This window comes from Ambystoma mexicanum, chromosome 3q (assembly GCF_040938575.1).
Source record: "Ambystoma mexicanum isolate Mex_15411 chromosome 3q, UKY_AmexF1_1, whole genome shotgun sequence".
Lineage (NCBI taxonomy): Eukaryota > Metazoa > Chordata > Amphibia > Caudata > Ambystomatidae > Ambystoma > Ambystoma mexicanum.
In genome coordinates this window covers 1,200,551,765-1,200,577,793 of record NC_090926.1, presented here as the reverse complement: position 1 = coordinate 1,200,577,793, position 26,029 = coordinate 1,200,551,765, and the positions used below count along the sequence as shown (strand labels likewise).

General features: G+C 45.7%; 1 protein-coding gene across 1 annotated transcript in view; it reads left to right on the top strand.

The window, feature by feature from the left end:
* The window catches only part of DNMT1 (DNA methyltransferase 1), a 425,596-nt gene that overhangs the window by 383,073 nt on the left and 16,494 nt on the right, over positions 1-26,029 (top strand). Inside the window, exons 26-29 of the mRNA XM_069604056.1 lie at positions 11,442-11,724; positions 12,656-12,797; positions 12,937-13,103; positions 23,939-24,116. Of these exons, the coding sequence (XP_069460157.1) occupies positions 11,442-11,724; positions 12,656-12,797; positions 12,937-13,103; positions 23,939-24,116 (770 nt within the window). The remainder of the gene's footprint in view (positions 1-11,441; positions 11,725-12,655; positions 12,798-12,936; positions 13,104-23,938; positions 24,117-26,029) is intronic.

Genomic DNA, 26,029 nt, shown 5'->3' with positions numbered 1-26,029 from the left:
GCTGGTACAACCTGTCCCAGCACCAAGGTCAAACAGTGCATCCTCAACCCAACGAACCTGGCAGCATGGCTCCTGAGGTCAGAGTTCATACATCTCAAATTACCACAGAGATGTATGGACATCTTAAAAGAATCTAGGAAGCCAAACGCGAGGCACTGCTACTTTGACAAATGGAAAAGATTCGTTATCTGGTGCCAGAATAAACCAGTCAACCCGGTTGATTGCACTCCTTCCACAATTGTCACATACATGCTCCGCCTGCTGGATGCAGGACTGGTATTTAACTCACTGAAGGTACACCTGGCAGCGCTGTCGGCATTCACCACCTCCCACAACAAAGTGTTGTGGTGGAAAATACCAGTGGTTAAAGCTTTCATGGAAGGAGTAAAGAGACTTAACCCTCCTATTTCAAAACCAACACCAGGATGGGACCTTAACGGGGTGCTATCTAAACTCATGGGCCCCCCATTCGAGCCCATGCATAAAAGCAGTCTCAAACTCCTGACTTATAAGACGGCCTTCTTAGCAATTACATCTATAAGAAGGGTCAGTGAAATTCAGGCTGTCAGTGCGGGATCCATTATTTACAGTTCATAAAGATAAACTGGTTTTACGTACACACCCTAGGTTCTCACCCAAGTTTATTTCAAAATTCCAAGTGAACCAGTCCAAGCTCCCGGCTTTCTTCCAAGACCCACAAAGCTCGGCTGAGGTGAAACTACACACCCTAGATGTGCGTAGGGTGGTCCTCTATGTAAACCAGACCAGACCGCTAAGGAAAACAGTCCAGCTGTTTGTCTCCGTAGCTACAGGCAGAGAGGGAGATCGCGTCTCAAGGTTCCATCTCTAAGTGGATTGTTAACTGTATCCAGCTGTTGCTCCCTTTCTGAAAATACTCTGCCTTTCACGCCAAGAGCCCACTCTACAAGAGGTATTGGGCCACTCTGGCTTTCATTGCAAATGTACCCCTTGACAGCATTTGCATAGCAGCTACGTGGAGCTCTATTCACTTTTACTCCGCACTACTGCATTGACACCCATTCCAAGACAGATACTCAAGTGGGACATTTATTTGCTCATGACCCTTCTCACATCCCACCTAACACTGCTCGCTAATCTATGCACAGCATGTGATCTAAGCAGATTCCACAAGCCTCAGAAGGGATACATTACTCACCGTAGTCGTATTTCTGATGCTTGTATCTGCTTAGATTCACATGCGACCCACCCTTCCTCCCCTCTGAGAGAAGGCGCATGGATGCTTGTAGTCTTATCTATCTGCTTGGATTATCTGTACCCGCGCTACTCCTCATGCTACCTCATGTCAGAAAAAAATACAATCTGAGGGTCCTAGACGCGTGAGGGATAATGGGTACAGTGGACGTCACATTAGGGATAGTATTACTGGCACGCCCTGTGTCGACGCCCATTTTCGAGTTTCGAAAAACAAACTGTAATACTCTGCAGCTTCCACTAGATGTCGGCCTATGCACAGCATTTGAATCTAAGCTGATACAAGCATCAGAAATACTATTACGGTGAGTAATGTGTTCCATATATGAATCCTACTGTATTACTGCTACTGCCTGTACATATTTTAGTACTTTGCATTTATGCAACTATGTAAACTAAGCTTCGCATATCCTGTATTGCTCCGCCCTATTACCTTCTGGTGTGCATTATAAGTGAATAAAACAAATGATTCCTGCTGGACCCCCTTCCATTGGTGGGCTAAGACCACGGTCCGAATTCTCGACCGATGAGCAACCTGGCACCATCTGGCTTGTTTTCAGGTTCTCCAGCATTGGATCTTTCATAGGTTCACATGATGTGACTATTTCCAGCCTAGCTGGGAGTCTTCCGTAACATAGAGCAGTAAAAACTGGAGACTTCAGTCACTATTGACTAGTCATTTTTGGGTTCTACTGCACGCAGCCAAGAGAATAGGCTCCCTTCGCTCACCTCTAGTGGCCATCTTCAGATTTCTTTACTGCATGTTTCGTGTTGGAAGTGCTCTAAAAATGTTATGTTCTGATTTGAAATGCAAGAACTTCAAACTCCAACGGCTCAAGCATCCTTGAACTCGACAACCCCATTGGTCGTTCCGGTCCTGTTGGTGGGTTTTTCCCACCAATGGCTTCCAGGCCTCGCTACGCATTACATTGGAGGCCTACAGCCATGGCTGAAGACTGAAATAGTCTCCAAGACCTGCACCAGATGTTGCCTTAAGAGACTGTTTGTGGAATACCTTCAACTGCCTTTAATGCCCTTTACTGGGGAGGAAGGATAGCTCGGGGGCAACGTGTTTGTCTTGGAAGCAAGACAACGCAGGGCAAACACGTTTGAATCCAGATATCGCGCTTAGAAACCACTCGGTGTGTTATAAATGAACAATTTAAAAGGTGCCTCCATCCACATACAAGAATTTGAAATCTGCTAGTTTTCAAATAGACCGCCATGGCCTGGTGGCATGGCTCGACGCTGGGCGTGTGGGGGGCAGAGGCAGCAACAACTCTGCCGATGTACGGAGTCCTGCCTCACTCTGGCAGGACGACCCATCGAACCACCTCTAGTTAAAGGTCTTAATCGCATGAGGAGGCGGAGCTGGAAGAATACACATACAACCTCTAAAGTCTTTGGAGACTACAGAAAAAGTGAGGGAAAAGTCCCAGAGACCATCCACGTCTGCAGGTCAGATCTTCCTTTTTGTCCTCTTGGGGGGTGCTCCCTCGCACTACCCCGGCGACAACCGCCAGGACATCGATGGCGATTTGTCAAGACTTCATCGATGCCTACCTTTCAGCACAGCAGCAGGGCTTCATCGGGCAAACCAACAGTCCAGGAGTTGCAGCAGGCGTCCTTCAAGTTCTTCGGATTCCTTCGTCCAGTGGTAGACTCTGCCTTCCAAGCCTAAAAGCCTCACATTTTATGCAGGTTTCTCCCATTCATCAGCCTGGCTGTCAATCACCCAGAAGGGTGGCTGTACTTGCCGAACAGCCAGCCGGCCAATCAACTAGGAGAGCATTCCTGCCGACACCCTGGAGCCAGAGTGTGAATCCCTCTATAGGCACAACGAAACATGGTTTGGCGACCAGAGTAAATATCAAGAAGGACCTTTCCACAAAGAAATGGCAAAAAGACAGCCATTTTGACACAAATGGCACCCAAGGGTGCTTTAATGCAGCTGCAAACACAGCCTGCGGTAAAGACACCACAGGAGTGAAAAGCAAAGCACTGCCGCCAGCTATTCATTGAGGAAAGGGTAACATAAGAATGTTACATGAGAAGCTAGACAAATGGGATACTATGTAACCCTTCCAGCACCCTATTGTAAGATGGCGTGCTGGGTCTAGAAATGTATAAATGTGTATCCATTTCACTTTACTGCATTTTGGAACAGTTAACAAAGAGAAAGGGTATTTAAACCTTTGGGGAAATCTGTAAGACATCCCTGTAGCACTACTGAAGGTGCTGTGTGCTACAATGTAAAAGGATGCCTATGGAGTTTGTCAGACTCCAAAAACCAAATGAGTGTTCAAATCACATTAAAATACATGAGTGGGAAAAGGGGTCTTACACTCTCCAGGTAAAAGTCCTAGAATCCAGCGAAAGAGTTGGGGGTCTCTAAGGTCTCTACGAATTGTGATAGTCTTCCTCCCCCACTGGTGGGTGAAACGGGGTGTTAGGGAGAATTCTCAGAAATGTGCTAATTCCCCTCTGGGAAGAACTGTCACAATTTGTCCAGGAGAGGAAGATCACCACAGAATGGGTCAGCCATTCGCTGGAATTCATCAAGTGACCTCCCATTCATCCAGAGCAGGCGGAAAAGCTCAGCCTTCTGCTTCAACATAAGGTTGTCGCCCCTGTCAAAGGGAGCCATAGAAGGGTGCTGAGTGGTCATTGGGGAGCCGTGGCTACTCCAGATGCATCTGGTAGGAGAAAAGGGGGTGGGTGGGAGCTGTTGGCCAGACTTTATTAGTCTTGGTTAAATTAAAAGCTTTACATTAGCATGATTGATGCATCAGAAGGTTTACATCACAATTTACACTAAATTCTAAAACAAAGACCTATATGAAGTGCTTCCTCAAATACACCAGATTTCTTCTAGGAAAAGCAAATAAGATTTTTTAATTCATGAGCATTCATATTGTTAAAATCCAAAATTGTTACACTAATGACTGTTACTGGGCAAACAAAATCATAGGCATCATTTCAGACAAACTGCACTACAGTTGTACCCGCCAACATATATGCCCAAAGGTTCTCCATCAACCTCAACCCGATTATGGACAAATTTGCTAAACAGCCGGATACAATACAGAATCTGTCCGGGACACTATCCATGTTTTAGCTCCTTCATAATGTTTGCAGAATCTACAAAATGCCATACGTTTAGGCAAACCACTTCGTACACGGGCAATTTTGTTGGTATTTATAACATTCATAGGAAATCTCATACATATTCAGAGTATCACGACGGTCAGGACATTTCTGGACATCTCTCCCTCCCCATACCTTTTGTGTGCTAGTCGTGATCTTGAATACAAGGGGTATTCCCCAATTTGGTTCCATGTAAAGATCAATATGTTCTGTATAATTCTTAATGTTGCGCTTATTGGGTTGGCAGATCTGCGTTTAGTTGCCATTCCTGCGTTTTACCCACACAATGTTCTCAAGTATTTTACAGGCAAACTGGGTAGCGATAGCACATTTTATCTTTGTATACTGATCAAGTTCTAAAGGCCCAGATGTTCTGGATTGTTGCACTGCAGCAGGTGCTGGTGAAACTACAGCAAGGGGATTTCCTAAAGTCTCTAGATTTAGAGGACACATACTTTTACATCCCTTTTCACCAAAAACACTGCCGATGCCTGTGCTTTTTTGTGGCAGACTGCCACGATCAGTTCTCGAAGCACTACGCTTTGGCCTGCGGTCAGCTCCATGGGTTTTCACGAAGTGCCTAGCCCTAGTGGTGGCACGTTTATGGCGGGCAGTCATGTCTACCCATACCTGGATGACAGGATGGTGAGAACGCAGCACTGCACTTACGATTCAGTGCTTACAATCCCTAGGCTTCTAGATCAACTAACCAAGTTTTTGCATACCAGCTCAACAAGCTCTTTATCTTGAGCCTTTTTAACGGGATGCTGCACAGCTACTCCATCAGAAGAAAAGGTTTGAGTGCTCCTCGCCAAGGTGCAGCAGCCGTCCACTACCAGCCGTCTTGTCAGCAGCTACAAATCCCTGCTGGTGTCATGATTCCTGCCCTCATGTCCCCAGCCCTCCAAGATGTCAGGCTGGAGCCAGGCCACGATCACCTACATGGCCCTCAAGGGCCTCTCCATCCCTCCAAAGGCCCTCTTTGAGTCAGACTTGGCGCTTGTGGCACCAGACTCACTCCTATGGGATAACATTGGGGATTGGACTTGTAGTGCATTTATGGGGACAAGATGGATGCCCCCACATATTTCAGTTCCCAGAACTGCATGTGATGTCTAGTCTTTTGGGTGTGGGTCAGCCGAGACACACCTGGGATACCCAGACTATTTAAGCCACACCGAGGCTGAGAAAAATGATTTGCGTTTTCTGCACATGCAGCATGACTGTGTTCAGATCGATCTCCAGTAGGCCTGCATCTTCTGCGCTCAGCTCCTGCAAGAACACTGTTAGGAACATCCTTACCTTGCGGGGCTTCTGCCCATCATTCATCGCTCCTTCTGTTCTGCGGGCATCTTCGGTGGTGTCATTTTATCCCGGCACGCCGCTTCCTAAGGGAAAAGAACAGAAAAAAGGCATTAGTAAGCATTCTGCAAATCTTCGCTTATTTTTAAATACTGTACAAGCGTCAAACGCTTACCTGAATCCCAGCCGCTCTGGGGGAACTGTCTCTCTGGAACTTCTTATCCATCTGCAAGAGGGAAAAGACACTCCAGGTTAGCGTGGAAACATCTAGAGGCACCGCATACCGCGCTTACCCATCGCATTTGTTCATAACCGGCATCCACGCTGAAAACGTTGCGGCACCTAAGACAGACCTCAGTTCAATGCAAATACGAAAGGGGTGCATCGCGCACTCTCCTTCAGCGCTACTCATCTCAGCAGCACGCCGCCATCCCGGACGCCAGCCATCATCAAAGGAAGGAAAGAAATGAAGTTGGAGAACTGTTCAAAAGACTCATTATCCTTGTCGGACTCTTGCCAGTGAAGTAACTAGGCAGCAACGAGCCTGCATCAATCAACGCGCCCCTGCGCTGAAAGCAGGACAGAGCACACTATCCAAGAAAACAAGGTGAGCTGTGGATCAAAGGGAAGGGTTGGACCCCGGGGAAGAAGGTGGTCAAGCACAGACAATAGGGAGTTAAACTCTACCAATCCTGTTTCAGGCCCAGTCTCCAGTCAAATAGCCTCCAGGGAAGGGTTCGAGGTCGTAAGAGGTCAGAAAAGGCTGAGTGACGCCCCCGTGGATACCCCGGGTAGTCAAGTTTGTTCCCTCCCAAGAGTCTGCAGTTAGGTGATGCAGAACTTTACAGAAGACACCGACATTTTACAAACTCATGCAGGGCGGAATGTGAGCTTTGTCACCACAAGCACTGGGCACTAGAACATTGGGAACAAGAGCTTGTCATCAGAGGCACAAGCCCTGTGGCACTGGTCACTGGAACGTATATTCCCCATTCCCTTTCACCTTCCAGGGGTTCAAAATGCAATGGCATTCCTTCAGCAGGGAACTTGTCACTAGTGGGAGCTGCAGGAAGTTAATCTCCATCCGATTTTCTGCTGGTGAGGAACACCAGAAATTTGTCTGCTTGCCACCTACAAGAACAAGGTGCAGAGCTTCGCCAGCAGTTTTCTACACCCGGAGAGCATAGGCGCTGCCTTCCCGTTCCCATAGGATGGGGAAGTTCCTCTACGCTTTACTCACCCCACCCCCTTGGATTCCATTGGTAGCGCAAGTAGGGAAGTTTTTTCAGACATCAATGCTGGCTGACACTGTAGCAAGCTTCTAGCAGTGGGAAGCCCAGGTAGTGGATCTTTGTAGCACTTGTGCTTTGGAGCCCTTCATAGGCTTCAGTTCAGCGACAATGGTTGTTAAAGAAACTTATCCTTGACTCAGCTGATGGGACTTCAAGGGGTGGAAAAGTCACTGCAGGCCCAGAAGGATACCTACGCGTTTTCAGTCGAATCCACGCTTTACACAACGTTGCACTGCAAAATGGCATGGGTCTCAGGGTATTAGTTTGCAGCCAGGGAGGGTCACAGGTCTTCATAGGACAGCACAAAATGCTAGTGGTCCTTCGATCAGTTGGTCCACCCAGTCTATCTTCCCAGTTGCTCGGAATTCATGGTCAAGTGTTCAGTTGTCGCTTGGAAGTTGCTGGAATGTCCTTCGGATCTTCAGTCTAGTCGTCGACTCAGGGTCAGCTCCAGGACCCTCTATACAAGCCAACTGGCTGAATCCCACCCAATCACCATTTAAGTTCTCATGCAAATCTGCGGGGTGGCTGTCCAGGATAGCAAGCCTCCCAGTTCAAACTGGTTCCAGACAGGTACACTGCAAGACAGACCAGGGGAGTTTCGGATACCTTCCCGCTTCCTGTCCTTTGAGGCACTCTGAGCACCTTAGCAGGCTTTCCAGGGGCAGCCCATGAAAGACCCATCAAGACCTCCTCACCCAGGAAGGTAGAAGGCTCAAGTAAGAACAAGCCATGATGAACAGGGCTTGAGTAAAATACAGCCACTATCTTAGGCAAATGGTGAGGCCCCTGTGTTGCTACTGCGAAGACAGCCTACGGTAGAAGTCCAAAAAAATGCACACTGCCACCTGTCGGTCAGATTAACTTGTAATGGTAACTGTTTCAGTAACTTTTAGTTAACAGGGAGACAGTGTTTCCCCTTCACACTGCACATAAGGTGCGGTGTACTGATTGCACAACACACATTACAAGAGGGACAAAATGTTGCCCTGGTAACAGTAGTTAACCGAGGGAAAAGAGCTCAAGGAGCTTCCGGCAACACTACACGAAGTGCTGCGTGCTGCAATAGTAAAAGATGAAAACCTGGAGGAACGCTCAACTCAAGAGTACCAAAAAGAGCTAAAAAGGGTATCCAAGTACAGAATAAAGACTTGAGTATAAAAAGGGTCCAGTCCAGCAAAAAGTGCTAGGGTACCCCCAGGTGGAGAGAATGTCACGCATAAAGGAAGTTAACTAACCGTGCAAGTGACATTATCAAGCAGGTTCTTGAAAGTCCATGTCCAGTTCCCAGTATATTCTGCGGCTATGGAGAATATACACTACCAGTCCCATGGTGTCCATGGAGGGTGGTCTGCCAGCTATGGCCTAGTCCAGTAGCTAATCCTTAAATATTGACTTTACGGCAAATGAAAGTCAATGGGGCATGTGAAAATAAATGTTTTGACCACCCCGGGCCCGGCTTGCAACACAACACCAAGGGGTAGGGAATTTGGTGAGAGTACGGCTTGCTGTAGGCTTCTCAGCCAGTTGCCTTTAGGCTTCAGAAACCATGACTGGCTCTGGCAGGCAGGACGTAAAGACTGCTCGTTCTATTCCAGCTGTTGGGTAAGGAGTGTATTCCAACTGATGTGGGACTACGCAAGACTTATCTCTTGTATTAAGTAACCCACCTTTTAATATAGGCCTGTAATACATTAGTGGGTAGTGAGCAGCCAGGCTTATACACTTAGTTATAATACATTATTTATACAGATTTAAAGCATTCTTTAAAAAGCTGTTATTAGCTGTAACATTAATCCCAAGTTAGGATTCAATTAAAGTGAACAATAAAGCAGGTGAGTAATTAATTCCTGTTACACATGTTCAAGACCCCGGAGGTGACGTCTTTTGAGGTCCGTATAGCTTATATATATTACCTTTGCAATATTGAGCTTTCAAGGAAGGAAAGGGTTAGATCAGAACAGACTGATGGGTTATAAGAACAGTTGGATTCTCCCAGACGGATGCAGGCAGTTAATTATCCTGGTATTAGTGTTCAACATTTAATACCTGTGAGAACAAGCAGTGCCACAGCCAATGGGTTCAGAACGAGGCCTTTAGGGAGCCAGGACAACCAAAGTCGATTGACAAAGTCAAAGTTCTGATGCTCTTCTTAGAAAATTGTTCTTAAATTGTCAGTGTTCAAAATAGAAATTGCAGCAACTCGAAGTCACCTTTGGAAAGCTCAAGCTGTACGTCGATGCAGGTAAATTGCAGTGAAGTTAATGTAGGGTTAAATCACACTCTCAAAGAGGAAGCACCCCAACTGGCAAAGGTTAATGTACCCTGTGCCACCACAGTACCTTTTTGACTGGAAGTTGTTGCAGCTGTTTGCCTTCACGATGCAATGCAGTAGACTGTTTTTCTTGGTCATTGGTCGTGGTGACGAAAGTGAGGATGTCTGATGGGTTCCTGTCACAGCACCTGAGAGGGTGTCTAGCAATGGGTTTCTGTTGATTCATTGGCTTTGTGGTTTTGGTTGATTTTCTCACTGCCAAAGAACGAAAAGCTCTCGTTAGGGATTCCTTGATCCCTCAGTCCTGGACTCTGATGAGGGGGACTCTGGATGCAGACTTCTAGGTTCTGTAGGGTCCTCTGGATGCCTACAAAGTTATGGCTGGATTCAGACTTCGCAACACAATGCACTCACGTGGTCGAGGTACCCCAGGTATTGGGCTTCTGCAGCCTTGGAAAGTCGCAGCAAGTCAGGGGTTGCGCCAAAATAGTTTCTCTAGGCTAGTTGGTCCTACCAGCCTAAGGGAGCTAGTAGTCCTTTACAGGCAGTGGTCGAAGTGAGCGGGAGCGGGTGGGAGCGGTGCTCCTCTACTTTTTAAAATTTCGTTTTACAGTTCCTATACTTTTATTTTAAAACTAAACTATTCCGGAACGGTTTCTTTTTAAAATAAAAGTGTAGGAAGACGTTGCAGCTTGCACTTTCAAAGCACTGCACTGAACGTTCCCTTAAACTGCAGGTGCAAGTGTTTGGGGGTTTGTATTGTGTGTCGGAGGGGGCGTGGCGATGGGGTTTGTGGGAAGTGGGTGCAGGTCAGCAGGGAACATAGTTCCACTACTTCTTTTTGTACACTTTGACCACTGTTTACAGGTCTTCCCAGTCGATTCGTAAACTGAGTCAGCACAGCTGAAGGGCTTCAATGTGCACTTCTCAGTCCAGGAGGGTGCTGCTGGTGTCTTCTCCCATCTTCTGCTTCGGATGTTCTGCAGTGGTAGACTAAGTCCCAAAAGCCTTGCTTTTTATGCAAGTTCCCATTCATTCACAGACATAGACTGTCAATCACACAGCAGGGGTGGCTCTCCTCCAGGACAGGCAGCTGGCCAATTGGAACTGATTTCACTCGTGTGCACCTAGACAAAGGACAGGGAAGTTTGACCCTCACTGCCAGAGGTATCAGCCTGCAGATACATGTCACTAGATGGTAAAAAAAAATCAACTGCCACCAGCCATTCATGTAAGTTAGTGTAACAAAATAGTAATGGGTAAAAGGAATTACTAGGTAACCCCCAGTACTCCACATAGGGTGATATATGCTGGACCCATAAAATAAAGGTGAGACGGGTCATCTTACTATTCTTGAACAGTAGTTCACTCAGGAAAATGTAATTCAACATTAAGAGAAGTCCATGGGACTGCTCAGTGGCACTGCACAAAATTAGACTTATAAAATCCTTTGGGTGGACTTTAGAAAAATCTCCCCAACAGTGTTGCGGCAGAACACCACTGGAGGTGGCTCGTCTTGCACTGCACAAAATGGGGACTCATGCATTTGAACGCCCCTCCCCGGTCTATGGATCCAGACAAATCAAATGCAGTGTCTCTCCCTTGAAGTCCAGGTGAAAAATTGCAAAACCGTTTTTGTAACCTAGGCAGGTAACCTATGTCGTGTTAAGTAAGATTAGTGAATTATTTTACTTAAGTAATAGTGTGAACTTGGTTCAATATTCTGTTAATATGCTTTTGTCGTTGCCTTTGCATTTCTTTTGCTTAGAACACTTTGCACTTAACACCAAGCCTGACTCCTCCTGAATAAGCATAACTGCTTAGTCTGTTTTTGTGAGTGTTGTCAGACTGAAAGATAATCTTACTGCACCTTAGTCTCTCGGAACCACTGACTAGAGGGCAATGGTGTTGAGAGGATGGGGGGGTAGGTAGATGTTGGGGTTGGAGGATTTTTAACAATGGCACAATAGTCCGCTGGGGGTAGAGGTTGGGGAGGACAGTTTTAACAATGGGACGAATTTGCAGGTCATCTGTCCAGATAGTGGGCACGTTGGGATCTTAAATGCTCTTGCTTGGGTAAAATTCCTTGCAAGATGTGTGGTTCCCAATGACTTTGTGCGGATCTGCTGGTTTCTGGTTTTGCTGATTGTTTTTTCGTAACTTTGTTGGCATCTTAATTTTGTCTCTTGCAGGAATTGCTGAAACTATGTGGGCAATTGAGATGTGGGACCCAGCTGCGCAGGCTTTCCGTTTGAACAACCCGGGGACCACTGTTTTTACAGAAGACTGCAACGTTCTTCTGAAGCTTGTTATGGCAGGAGAGAAAACGAACACTCTGGGGCAGAAGTTACCTCTCCGAGGTGATGTGGAAATGCTGTGTGGTGGTCCACCTTGCCAAGGATTCAGTGGCATGAACAGATTTAATTCTCGCACATACTCCAAATTCAAGAACTCTCTTGTGGTGTCGTATCTAAGGTTAGTTTTCTGAGTGGGTCTACTGTTAAGTATGCCCCTTGGTTGGAGGGAGATGGGTTAACAATGAAACGTTACTTTTTTGGATTCAAGTTCATACGATCCTGTTGAGCCTTGTTGCTATAGTCTTCCCTTTTTGGCTTGCTGGTACTACGAATCCAAGGCATGCCATAGTTTGAAAATAAATGCAAGAAATTGTCATCACTGCCAAGTAAAATCTATCTGCGTGCAACAGATTTATTGAGCTAGCAATTTACTTCCATTTGATAATTTAATTTGTGCATGGACTTGAGTTGGAGACGCCTTCCCCGATCTCATCACTGAAGGAAGCATCTATAATGTACCCGACTAGTTACAATGCATTTTATTTGCCTGTTGGCGATGGTCTTGCACTAGTTTTCTGTTCTTCCTTGTTGGGCATATGAACTGGAGGACATGGTGGCCATCATTGAAGTCGGATTGCTGATAAAGTGAAGCTCTGCAGAGACTTCATGTCAGTAGGGGTGTGGGTGGAGAATCCCTATTCAGCCTCCAATAGCTAGTTCAAAAAGGTAATTGAGACAAGCCAAGAAATAACAGTCTCTGAAACCCATGAGACAATAAATCCGCTTGGGCAATTAGTTCACCTTTGGCTAATGCCCATCTATTTACGGCAGGGACCTGCAACCTCAGTTGCTGCAGGTGATTGGGCTTCTCATGATTCACTTTCCACTGACTGGATAAGGCTGATGGGAGTTGCAAGCCAAAACATCTGTAGTGGGAAGGTTGCAGACCTTTGACCTAACACATGTAAGCAACGCTGCAGTGATGCTTACAAGTAAACTGTATTGCAGTCAAACTTGACAAATGCACCCATAGAGGTTTCAGGGCTGATTTACAGTACTTTTGTGGAGCATTTAATTAACATAAATGTCAATGTAACTTTCTGTTATAGCTACTGTGATTACTACCGGCCCAAGTTTTTCCTATTGGAGAACGTGCGCAACTTCGTGTCCTTCAAGGGTTCCATGGTGTTGAAGCTCACCCTCCGATGCCTTGTTCGAATGGGATACCAGTGCACGTTTGGTGTCTTGCAGGTACTGAGATGTTGCATGGTCATTTGGCATCTCTTACAAAGCCAACCTTTGCACGAATGCCAAATTTTTGTTGCTGCATTACTGTCAAACTATTTGGCAATACTTGTGTATGTTCTGAAGTGTATTTCTAATCCACCAGGCTGGGCAGTATGGAGTAGCGCAAACACGAAGAAGAGCAATAATCCTTGCTGCAGCCCCTGGCGAAAAGCTCCCCATGTTTCCAGAACCCCTGCATGTGTTTGCACCCAGAGGCTGTGCACTAAACGTAGTGGTGGACGACAAGAAGTATGTCAGCAACGTAACCAGGTATATTTAAAGAATCATTTTCTCCTACAGCGAAGTGCAGTGATGTGCCCCATCTGCAATGCTAGTGCGAAGGTGACTCTCATAAAACGAATACTGTAATCAAATGCCCAGCAATGTGGGTTGTGGCCACCAAATGCAGTTTGTCTTGGGTATTTCTCTATGTGCACAAAGCCATTCTGCAGCCATTTCCTATTGAGGGGGTAGATCTTCATCTGTACCAGTCATGCTGCCAGTGCCAGGACCCCTGAATCAACCCAGTAAGGTGTCCTACTCTGTTCATGAAATGAGAAGCAGATGTTGCAATAACTTTTCTTGGCTATTGCATTCCCGAGTGTGATACTTTTCAAAGCTAGATGGCCAGTTTGTGATTGGTCTTTGTTGGGAGTTTTTTTTGCCATCCCTCCACAGAACTATCGTACACCCAACGTATTTCTATTTTGAAGCTGAACTGAATTTTAGGCGCATGCAAAGCCTTTTTGCTTTACTTACCTTGCTAACATTATCGTTTTTTGGTATTACTGATGGAGAGTTTTCTTAAGTCCAACTTGGAGGTCAGACTTTAGTAAACTATCCCAGTGGCTTGTAGATCCCCCCCCCCACCTTCCGCGACCCCCCAACTCTAAGCATCCGTCTGTACACTGAGATCTAGGTAGTGGACGAGCGGTTGGATTTAATCTTAAGATGAAGATGAGATGTAGGTAAGTACACTGAACCCAGCTAGAAATGCACTTCAAAGAAACACTTGCACATGTGTTAATATAATAAATCTATAATCACTGTTAAATACTTGGCACAATAAACCAACACACGTATACTTTACAATACTTTCAAATGGCCACTTCGTTTGTAGTTGCTGAAAGTGCACAATTGTTGGAAGTTTGACAGGTCTACCGTACTATCGGTAACTCTCACCCACAAAGTAATACAGTAATTGCATTTAGTCAGCATGCATATATGATAGTGAATTTTGGGAAGGCAAACAGTTGGTTAGTATAATCCTAGCAGAGCTTCAGGTTCTAGAGGTGGATTCTTTGTACAGCAAGTCTTCAAATCGCAACCCTGTCTAAAAGGCAGTTCAGAGAGGCCTAAAGTCTTGTAAAGCAGCAGAAGTCAAAGGCTCCTGTGTATACATTTTAGTCTCTATGAAAGAAGATACACGAACATGTAACCAACAATGGAGACCTTGAGAGAGGACTCGCTTAAAGGGTCAAGAGCAGTGGCTTGAGTCGTAGCTAAGAGGGGGTTGCCTTGGACATGTCTACGTGCACTCCAATGCTCTGGAGCGACTGTCTGGAATAAGGTAAGCAATACCTTTTTACCCACAGTACCTTTAGGTTTGAAGAAAACGTTTGATTGCTCTGTTACAGCTCTGGACCCGACCTCTGGATTCCTTGATCCGATGAAAGGCAGAAAAATCAATTGGATCTCTCGGCAGCAGTCTCGAGGGAGGATCTCTGGGACAGCTTTCATCAACTTCTTTGGTAGCTCTGTGGTTTTGGTGCCTTTTCTGCAGCACCAACAAGGATGCAATTTGCCTTGTCAATCTTACCTTACTACAGACCCGCACTCTGACGGGGTCCGGGCGAGTTAGATCAGATCGCTGGAGTGTCCTTGAGGGCTCAGCAAAGATTTGAACGGATTTGTCCTTTCCAAGACTATGCACTAAAAAGTAGAATAGGTGTTCCGCTGCTATGGAAAATCACAGGACCTCTGGAGATGGCTTAAAATAAAAGTTCGTCTTGGACTGGTTGTTCACACCAGTTAAAGGGAAACAGTCATTCTTTTCGGACCTCCTATCGCACAGAAAACGGGGTCAGGATAGTAGTGGTTGCTTCACAAGGTGTAAGGAGAATTATTTTGTTGCGAATTCCCTTCAACCTTAGAGACACAATCTCTTTTGCTGGACTTGGGACTTTTTAATTTCTAACACTGGAGTGAGTGACCTCTTTCTCACACTCATGTGTTTTGACCTGATTTAGGTTTGTGTTTTCACTGTTTTTAGAGTCTGGAACTCCATAAGCATCGACTTTGTGTATGTTGACACACAGCACCTTCAGTGCAGTGTCACAGAAATCCTTTAAGATTTCTCACAAGGTTAAAATACCTTTTTCTTGTGTGAAGTACAGTTCCCAAGAATAGTAAAGTGAAATTGACTTTACTTTTTCTCTTTGTAGGTCCAGCACACACCATCGTATGTGGAGTACTGGGGAGAAGAGGGGAGGGGGTGTTGGTTACCTACTAGCCGCTTATCCTATTCTCATGTAACTTTATTTTTGTTACCCTCACTACTTATAAGGCTGGTGGCAGTGCTTTAAATTATCCTACCATTGTGCTGAACCCTAAGCTGTAGTACAGAACCCATGGGCAACCATTTTGTCAAAATGGCCCCTGGCGACAACCTTTGCCATTTTCTGTTTGAGAGGTCTTTATTGGGTTTTACTGCACTTTGAGACAGATTTGAGCGCTTTGGAGCCAAAGGCAAGACAGTGTCTGGAAGGACAGGATGTGAGGTAGGGTCCCGAAACTCCCCTGTCCTTTGTCTCTAGGAATACCTGAATGCAACCAGTCCTGATAGGCTGTCCTTCCAGGACAGTCACCCTGCTGTGGTTGACAGCTAGGCTGCAAATGAATGGGAGAAACTTCCATAAAAGGCAGTCGACCACTGGATGAAGGAACCGAAGAAGAAACTAAGAGAAGCTTGCTGCACCCTCCTGGACCATTCTTTTGCCCGGTGAAGCCCTGCTGTAGTGCTGAAGCTCCAAATTCTGAATCTACTAGAGAAGCCCAGAAAGGATGACCTCTTCCCTTGGGTTGGTGGGACCAACTGACACCAAGACTAACTTGACTGGAACCACTCTCCCTGCTGGCTGTACATCTTCGCTGCAGCTGCAACAGAGTGCCAGGGGACAGGAACACCAGAATAGACTGCTTTGTTTTTTAAGCCAGACCTGAGCTCCAGGAAGATCCTAAGGACTCCCTCGAAGAAGGACTACCCAAGCGTGAGCCACCGCAGAGTGCTGGACCCCAGAAGCAAGGAGAGCCCACAAGGTGCCCAAGAACTGCAGTGGTGCTATTAGTGAGTTGCTGAAACCGCCAAGTGCTGCTGATCTGAAGTGTGCCCATTACTACCGCCTACCTTAAAACCGTAGTGCTGTAGTCCCCAGATGTGATCCCTCTTGTCCCCATGTCTGAGTCCCGGGAACAGGATCTGCATGACTACAACAGGAACAGAAGCCAGCTGGAACCGTTTCTTCAGACTCTAGGTACTGTAACTAGGGGGACTTACCTCTTGTGTAACTTGCTTGCTGTCACTGGAGACTTGCATTTGCTGTCCTTTGCAGAGTTGCTTGCATCTTTACTCTTTACAAGCCTCCCAGCGTGTGGCCCAACAGTGATTCTTTTTGCAACAAAACTCATTGTGCAAGACCTTTGTGCCATCTTCAGGAAGTGCCTCAGCTTCCCTAGACTCTGCTCAATTAACATTGGCTGTCCTGGCTCACGGAAGACTCTTACCCTCTGACTTTGTGTTTCTGTCCTTCAAAAGTCACACATGTAACTTGTAGCTTTTATCGCTAGGGAAAGGGTTAACTTATGTCATTGGGGGATTGAACACCGTGCTTACCTGTTGGGGAAACCTGTTAACCTTAGTTTTTTAACCTATTTCTTTTTCCATAACCTCAGTATTGCATTAAGTGTCCAAGTGATATATCAATGTCCACATTGTCCTAGCAATCGAAGTCACCTCGGTGTAGGACGTGTGACATCCCAAAAGGGTATCTAGTTAACTGAAACTGAAGGAGTGTATTTTTGAAGTGTTTTATTGTTGCATATTGCCCTTTCTAAAGAAGGCTTATTTTAATATAGTTTTAATAATTAGAAACCTAGAGTGTTATTTAAATGCCTGTCGCACTGAATGTTACACCTCAACAGCTCACATTGACCCCTCTTTAGTTAAGTCTGGCTGCCCAGTCACACTACCAACGTGTGTAGTACAGACCTATACCAAAGGTTAGTTTGCCTATTGCCAGGAGGACAAGGCTGGTGTAGTCTCCCACAGGGTTACTACATTCAAGCTTACCCAACATCGCCGGCCTAAAGAAGCAGTGAGTATGTATGAACCTAAACTTGATGTGTTGGATTGGCTGGGTACGTTTGAATACACCCATAATGTGCAAGGGATAAGTGGAATTATTTGATTCCATGGATCATGTCTTGGCTCCCCCTGAATGGCTGTGATGCTGTAATGGAGTTGGGTGCCAGTGATGGAAAGGATTGAGTCAGTTAAGCTGTCATCAATAGCCAGTTTTGGGAAGACTCCTTCCCAGTACCTTAAGAGGTTTAGGACCCTCAACAAGACTAATGGTACCCCTTGGGCTACATGGGTGTGTGAATGTTTGAAGAACTTGGGTGGTTGGGTTAAGGGGTACAGAGTACATGCCTTTAAAGGAATGAGGATTTTTTTTGCTTGAATCTATTTTTGATGCATGCTATCCTGAGCTGAGAGCACTTGGCTGACTCAAACGAAATTGATCCTAAAAAGCTAGCACAAGCTGCTGACTAATGGGTAGCCAACTGGGCCACTCGACTCTGGGGCAGCTCACAAGGAGGGGGAAGCAGCACAAGAAAGAGGGTAAAGAGAATTTGAATTCCCACCATCCAAAAGAGGGCCACAAACCTAGCCAGGATCAATTCCATGGGAGATTTGGTAGGTCTGGTGAACCCTCTGGTGCCAAACCAGAGGTAGGTCAACGGAAACCCCCATTCCAGAGAACATTTGGGAAATGTTTTGAATGTGGGTCTGTAAATCATATATAAGGGGATCTCCGATGCAAGGGTAAACCTTCAGGGGGTCCACACTGACCCCTTGGCCTTCATCAATGAGGGTGCACAAATGGCAAGTGCACACTCAACTACTTGCTGAAGGCCCCATTGGAGTTCAAGCCAGTGTATCTATAGTGTCCATGGGTCTGTGGGAACAGAATGTGGATGTTTAGAATTCCATGCCACAACACCAAAGAATATTTTATGGACAGTGTTCTTGTAAATGATCGGGAGAACCCTGTTAGTCACTGGGGCAAACCTTACAGCGGTTTTACAGTTTTTTCCAAACCTGAGGATTTAGCGAATGCACCGAAAAGTCCCACTAAACCTGCAGGAGGCCCTATCCAAATGGTTCCTATTCTTCCAGCTCTCCAGTGCAATAGCATGACTGTTGGGATCCCTGTTGGTGTACAGCATGACGTGCCAGGGAGTCATGTTGGGGAAATTACTTGAACTCTTATTAGTGTCTAGTACCCCAAGGCCTACTAGCAAAAGCAAACACGATTGGCCAGAGGCAACATTAAGAGACTTAGTTAAGGAGATTTCCAATACCTCAGTCCACAGGAAGGCCACACTTCAACTTCTAAGAAAAGAGACTAAGGAGACTTCTGGAAAAAGGTCTGAAACCTAAACCTGTACATAGGACAAGGACATCCCAGAGGGGACTGTCTCCCTTCCCCCAGCTGATGGAGTGGGAGGATCAACCACATTCTATGGAATCGGCTACTGGTGAGAGAGCTGCAAGAAAACCTTCCCTGCATTGGAGATCTGAATCCTAGAGACCATCCTGAGTGGCAGACTTTACTTGCAGAAGGTGGACCCTCTAGGGCAGACTTCGGAGGACAGTCCCAGTCTAGAAGGTCTGCATCAGCAGACAGCTTCGCTGCTGGAAGGGCAAGAGCCAGGGAAGCATAAGCTTTACTGGGAGGATGGCCTCCTACAGTGAACCTACTGAGTCCCCACAGGACTACAGGAGAGTGGTAGTGCCCCAGGAGATGAGACAAAAGTTCCTACAATTGGCACATGAGATCCCTTTGGCTGGCCCCTTGAGTTTCAAGAGGACCAAAGAGGCTTTTTCTGTAATTCTACTGGCCCAAGGTGGGGGCTGATGTATGTACATTCTGTAAGAGTTGTCACACTTGTCAGACTTCTGGCAAGAGTGGATCTAAGAATGTGGCATCTTTAGTGCCCCTCCCTGTGGTGGGGTGCCTTTTTTGAGATGGTAGCGAATGACATTGTTGGTCTCCTAGACCTACCAACTTCCTCAGGCAACCGATTTTATATTGGTTGAGGTAGACCATGCTACCGGGTATCTGGATGCTATATCTGAGAACTGTTACTGCTCAGGCAGTGGCTAAGGCCCACTTTAATATTTTTACCAGTGTCGCTTTTCCGAAGGAAGCCATCTGACGGGGATCAAACTTTGTCCCACTACATGCAGACCATGTGGAAGAACTGTGGAGTGACTTAGTTCGCAACAGCCTACCATCCCCTAACCAATGGGTTGTGGAGATGTTTAACCGTGCTATGAATAGCATGATGGGTGCTTTAGAGGAACCCCTTAGAAGAAAGTGGAACTTTCTACTGCCATGCCTTCACTTTGCTTATAGGGACGTCCTAAAGCAGGGGTTGGGTTTTAGCCCCTTTGAATTTCTATGGTCATCCAGTCGGAGGGCCTTTGCCCCTGATCAAGGAAGGGTTGGAGAGTGCTACTTCACTACAGCCAGTGAGAGTGCTGGGCCTCAGGAAGTGGATGGCACTGATGACACTCCAGAAAACCTGAAAGTCTGGCTCTGGTCCAGCATTGGCACAACCAGAAGGCCAACATGGTGGTTTACTCCCGACCAGCATGTATTGTTTATGGTACCTACAAGGCGGAGGGCCTTACAGGACAAATGGATTGGATCCTTTAGTTTGTAGGTTAACTTGGAGAGGTCAATTATTGAGTGGACTTGGGCAACCCCAAGGAGGCCCCTAGGGTCTATATCACTAACCGCCTGAAGGCTCAGGTTTACAGCACTAGGGGCATTGCTGCTAGCCTCTGATCAAGAGGAGAGCAAGCCTCTCCCTGATCTCATCAGGGCACAACCTTCAGAATAGACAATTGAAGGAGTACAACGCTCTTCAGGTGTGACTCTGCAATAGGAGTGCAACGCTCTGTTGAATCAGTTTGCCTCCCTGTTTTCACTGACACCAGGCTTGATCGCTTGGGGGCCAGCATGATATTCTCACTGGTGAGTCCCCGTCAAAAGCAGGGGTTACAGAATGTCAGATCGCACAAAAAGGAAGCGGTCAAGATACTTTACCTTGTGTCTGATCCATCTACAAGTCCATGGGCTAGTCCAGTTGTACTAGTGCCAAAAGGAACCAAGGAATTGAGGTCCTTTGGACTATAATGCTCCTAATGCAGTCACCATGACTGATGCCCATCCTTTACCCAGGACAGATGAGCTGGTGGACAAACTTGGTTCAGCCAAGTTCCTCCGTACATTTGACCTGACCTCAGGCTATTCTCAAATAATTGTGACAGACCATGCCAAGAAGAACTGCATTCTCCACCCAGGAGTCCTCCACCAGTTTAAAGTTATGCCTTTTGGACTACAGAATACACCTGCTACATTCCAAAGGATGGTAAATCATGTTCTGAATGGGATGGAGGATTTCTGCATGGCATACTTTGATGACATTGCAGTTTTCAGCCCTACTTGGAAAGAACATAATGACCACTTAGGATATGTTTTGCAGGCTCTTGCGCAGGCCAATCTGACCATAAAGGCAAGCAAATGTCAACTTGGTCAGAGTAATGTGGTCTACCTTGGACATAAGGGAGGAGGTGCAATAAGGCCATTACCTAGCAAAGTACAAGACTGGGCCACCCCTACTACCCAAACCCAAGTGAGAGCCTTTCTAGAACTCTCCGGTTACTATAGGAACTTCATTGAGAACTATGGGATCATAGTTTCTCCCTTAAATGTGATCTACTCACCCAAATTCCCACGGTCAGATGGAATGAGGAGTGCACTAAGGCGTTAGAAGGACTTAAGAAAGCCCTTTGTCAAGCTCCAGTCTTGAGAGCTCCTGACTACAACCAATTATTTATTGTACAAACTGATGCTTCCAGTACATGTTTAGGTGCAGTTTGGAGTCTGCTTGATGAGAAAGGCAGGGAACGCCCATCTGTTTCATCAGTAGGAAACTGAAGGACCCTGGAACAAGGTGGGCAACAATAGAACGTGAATGTGTTTCCATTGTGTGTTCTTTGAAGAAGTTTGGACCATACACATTTGAATCTACTTTTGTAATTCAAGCAGACCACCAACCGTTGAGATAGTTACTGCAGATGAAGGGGGACAATCCTAAATTAAGATGGTCTATCAGCCTACAGGGGTTTGATTTTTCTACAGTACAGGCCTGGGTATAATCACCAAAATGCTGATGACATCTCCAGAAAGTATGAGCGTCCGGAGTAAGATTCATCCATGGGTGGGGAACGAGCGTTGGGGAGAATTCTCAGACATGTGCAAATTCCTGTCTACCTTAGACCCCAGCTCTTTTGCTGGACTCTAGGACTTTTTCATTCTTACCTAGAGAGACCCTTTTCCCACTTTCATGTATTTCAATGTGATTGTGGTTTCCTTTGGTTTTTGGAGTCTGACAAAGTCAATGGGCATCTTTTTACATTGTGACACACTGCACCTTCAGTGCAGTGGCACAGGGAAGTCTTTCAGATTTCCTAAGGGTTTAAATACCTTCTCTTGAATACAGTGTCCAAGAGCAGTAAAGTGAAATTGACTTGACTTAATTTGTAACGTTCTAGACCCAGCATACCCTATCTTACTATAGGGCGCCAGAGGGGATACTTGGCATCCCCTTTGTCTAGCTTCTCATCTACATTAGCAGCTGCAGTAAAGCACCCTTGGGTGCCATTTTTGTCAAAATGGCCCCAGTCTTTTTTCGCCATTTCTTTGTGGAAAGGTCCTTGAGAATTACTGTGTGTCAAACCAGGTTTGGTCCCTTTGTTCATTTTGTCTTTGGTGGGATTCATGAGTGAAGCCCGCCTCTGGCCCCAGAGTGTCTGGTGGGGGCAGGAAATGAGGAAGGTACCTGACACTCTGTGCTTATGCTCCTAGGAGACTGGCATGCACTCTCGGGTGATTGGCCGGCTGGTTGTCTGGCAAGGAAAGCCACCCTGCTGGGTGATAGACTGCTATGGAATGAATGGGAGAAACCTGCATAAAAGGCAAGGCTTTTTTGCTTGTAAGAAGGCAGTTGACCACTGGATGAAGGAATGCAAAGAACTTGAAGAGGACACCTGCTGCAACTTCTGGACCTTTGGTTTGCCCGGTGAAGCCCTGCTGCTGTGCTGAAACTCTAAATTTGTATTGACTGAGAAGCCCCGACAAGGACGACGTCTCCCTTTGCGTTGGTGGGACCAACTAACTCCAAAGTAAGTCACCTGGACATCCTTCCCGAAGCTGGTCGCAATTCCAGTTGCTGTTGGAACCGAAGAGCCAGGGAGAGGGTTGTGTGCATTGCGTTTATGCTGGCCAAGAGCTCCAGAAAGCAGTACTGATTGAGCTTGAGCCACCCCAAGAGTGCTGGACCCCAGAAGGAAGGAAATCGCATCTTGACAGCCAGGATCCGAGGGGTGCCATTTGCAGTAGACATGAGGAGCTGAAACACTTAAGTGCCACTGATTGAAGATTGCTGGTTACTATCAGTGACTTCCCATTGCAGTGCAGGAGGTCCCAAAAGTCCTCCCTCTTGTCCCCACGACTGAGGCACAGGAACAGAAGTCATATGCTGTACTGTAAAGTCTGAACTTGTTAGGGTTAACAAGTCTAACAGCTTGTGGCCCTACATTGATTCTTTTTACTTCATAGACTTCTAAAACCTTGTGCAAAAACTTCTTACTGAAGTGCTTCAGCCCATATAAACTTTTGCCCATTGACTTTGGCTTAGCCTGTTTCACTGACTCTTATTGGTAGGTCCATATGTATTTGCCTGCTTAAGAATTTTTTTGACCTTGTTTGTTCTAATAACCTTTTCTTTGACACTGATCTCAGTACTATTCTAAGTAACAACAGTAATATATCCAGTTACCTGTGGGTGTAGGGAAGTGTCTGTGTGGCATCCTTAATGGGTGTTTGCTGATTTAGAAACTACATTTGTATTTGGAAGGCATTTGTGTGTTGCTAGTATATTCCCTTCTGTAGAAGGTTTATTCAAATGACCAGTAAATACATTAATAATTTTTATCAAGAAACCTTATGTATAGGCGTTTGTTTGGATACTTGTCATGGTGAATCTTTATGTAAACTCACTACAGCTCACCTTGATGCCTTGAGTTAAACCTTGTGGCTCTACCACATTACCAACCTGTGTAGTTCAGACTTGTACCAAACATTGGGTCCTATTGCCAGGAGGCTGAGGTTGTTGTAGTGCACCCAAAGGGTACTACCCCAAATCTTGACTTAACACCTACCCTCCTAATGCCAGATTTTGGAGCTTTGTTTTAAATGGTAGGCATCTGCTCTGTGCCTTCTATGGCAGAATGCCTCAATTGTGTAGCTTGGAGTTGTTGCAATGAGTAACTAGATTGGCAGCGTCAATGGTTCGCATGACCACCAATTATACTTTCTGATTTAGTTTAAATGTTTTAGCCCTTAAGGACAACATGCTTTTCATATTCGGATTGTATATTTTATAGAGCAAGTGCTGTTAGTCACTACATGCCCAATTGTCACTCTTGTCACAAATTTTGGCAATATCTTTAAAACAAATACTGGGACGTGCAATTTTAAGTATTGATGCACCCGATGCACCTGCCTGTTCCTCCTAATTGAATGTATAGAAAGCAGTCCCTTGTTTATGTATATTTCATAGGGCTAAAGAGGGTGGACATTTAAGGTAATCACAATTTGGGCACTGGTGTACAGAAGACCCAAGTCTGAAGCGGTGTAACTCATTCATTGTAATGATACCTGATTTATTACTTTTTTCACTTTTTGCAGAAAAAACTGTGGTCTGTTCCGAACAATCACCGTTCGCGACTGCATGTCTGACCTTCCGGAGATAAGAAATGGTGCGTCTGCACTGGAAATTTCATACAATGGGGAACCGCAATCCTGGTTTCAGCGGCAGATTCGAGGGTCTCAGTATCAGCCTATCCTCCGAGATCATGTCTGCAAGGTAAGACTAGCAGCGCAAGTGGTATCTGCCATAGGTTCAGATGGAACGCCCATAGCTGCCCACTGGATCTCATCACTGGACTAATAGTGGAAAATGCAGATACACTCGGGAGGGAAGCACTGTAGTGAAATGTACAGTAACTTTACAGCATGACATGAAGTAATACCCACATTTTAGTAAGAGGGGGAAAAAGCAGTGCAGTATTATAGGGCTTATTTTATTTTAGACGGTTGGCACCAGTGGGGTTAGAAATGTCCCACCGCGACATTCACATGAACGCAAAATCACTGATCCCCTAGAGTTCAATGCTCAATGTGTAATGACATCAAACACTTGCAGTTGTAGACAAACAACCACATGCCTTTCTGATAAACCTTAAAGTAAAGCTTTACTGTATGGTCTAAACAGTTGAGTTGTACGCATTGAGTCTTTGGAGGATGAACTACTTCAAAGTTATCAGAAGGCTTCTCCAGCATTGGATCTTTCATGGATTCACATGCTTAGAATATTCCCCGTCGTCAGACTGGCTACGGGCATCTGTCCATGGACTATGCCAATTATGTAGCTGGATGGTGCAGTCAGTTAAACTCTGATCATGTACCCCTAGAACTTTCGGGTGTTCATTGAGTCCATAGCTAGATGGAGTCAGAGGCCCATTGTTGTACAAGTCTATTGGCAGTCATTGGTTTCCAATGTTTCTGCACTTGTGGGTATCCTACCAGGGAGACTTCATCGGAGTGTAGAGTTGTAATCCAGCTGCACCTGCTTAGTCAAGGGAGGAGCATGTCAGTTGGGAGAGGTTAGAGTTCCAATTTATCTTGGACCGGTTCCTGCATTAGTAGTTTCCTGTATTTTGGCTGTCCTTTAGTTGCCCCATTGACCCCCGATGCAGTGTTTCCTTTTATACTTCCCTTGTAATATGTGGGCACTCTGCCTCCAATCTTCTATCCTAACTTTTACAGCCAGCCAATCATTCAATTTTGCCACATTCAAACATACCTGAGCTACTTCATATGCAAATTAAAAATGTCAACCTCTAGCTCCACATCCTATGCAGTCACCCGTTTTGGTCTTTGCTACATCTGTATGCTTTAACTCGAAGTTCATTTTAGTTGTAGAATACCTAAATATTCTAATGCAAAAGGGCCGCACAGGGGCGGTGAATGTGTAAGGGTGCTGCGCTAAGGCAACATTGCTATAATCTGTGGCTTCCTTAGGATCGAGCCAGGCCTACCTCAAGAGGGGTAAAAAAAAGCTGTAGCAATGAAATTTGTAAATCCAAGTAACACTAGAGGTTTCAGTTATAAATATTTAACATCCATTTTTAAATAAGCGTACTTTAAAAAGGGCAAGACTTGTAATACTGTAAATATACTTTTCAGAATCAAACAAGTTAGTGGATACTTTTTGGATATGCTTCTTTAACTCCTACACTCTGAGGTGACTTCGTGTACAAGGACAGTAATGGCATTTATATATCACATACTTTGAAGATTCAGAGGTGGCAGAAAGGAAAGGTTTTAAGGAAGGAAAGGGTTAAACAGGTTGGTTCTCAGTGCATATGAGGTCACTTAAATCTGCCAATGAAATCTACACAAGCCTTTCCTAGAAATAGGTCTCTCGTTACCACCTATGAGGGACAAACCAGATCAGTCAATTGGCTTGAGGAGTCTGCAGGGAGCCAGGACAGCCAAAGTCAATTGGAGCACAATCCATGGAGCTGAGGCACTTAGAATCAGTCTTGCATAGGGTCACAAGCTATTAAGCCTATGAAAAGCAGATTTGGAATGCACTCTAAAGGTAAGCCACTGCAAGTTTCAACTGAGAAAAGCAAAGCTCAAAGCTGAGGTAAGTACCCCAAGTCTAAACAGTACCTCTGGTTTGAAGAGTGGTCAGCTGGATTCTGTCAGGTC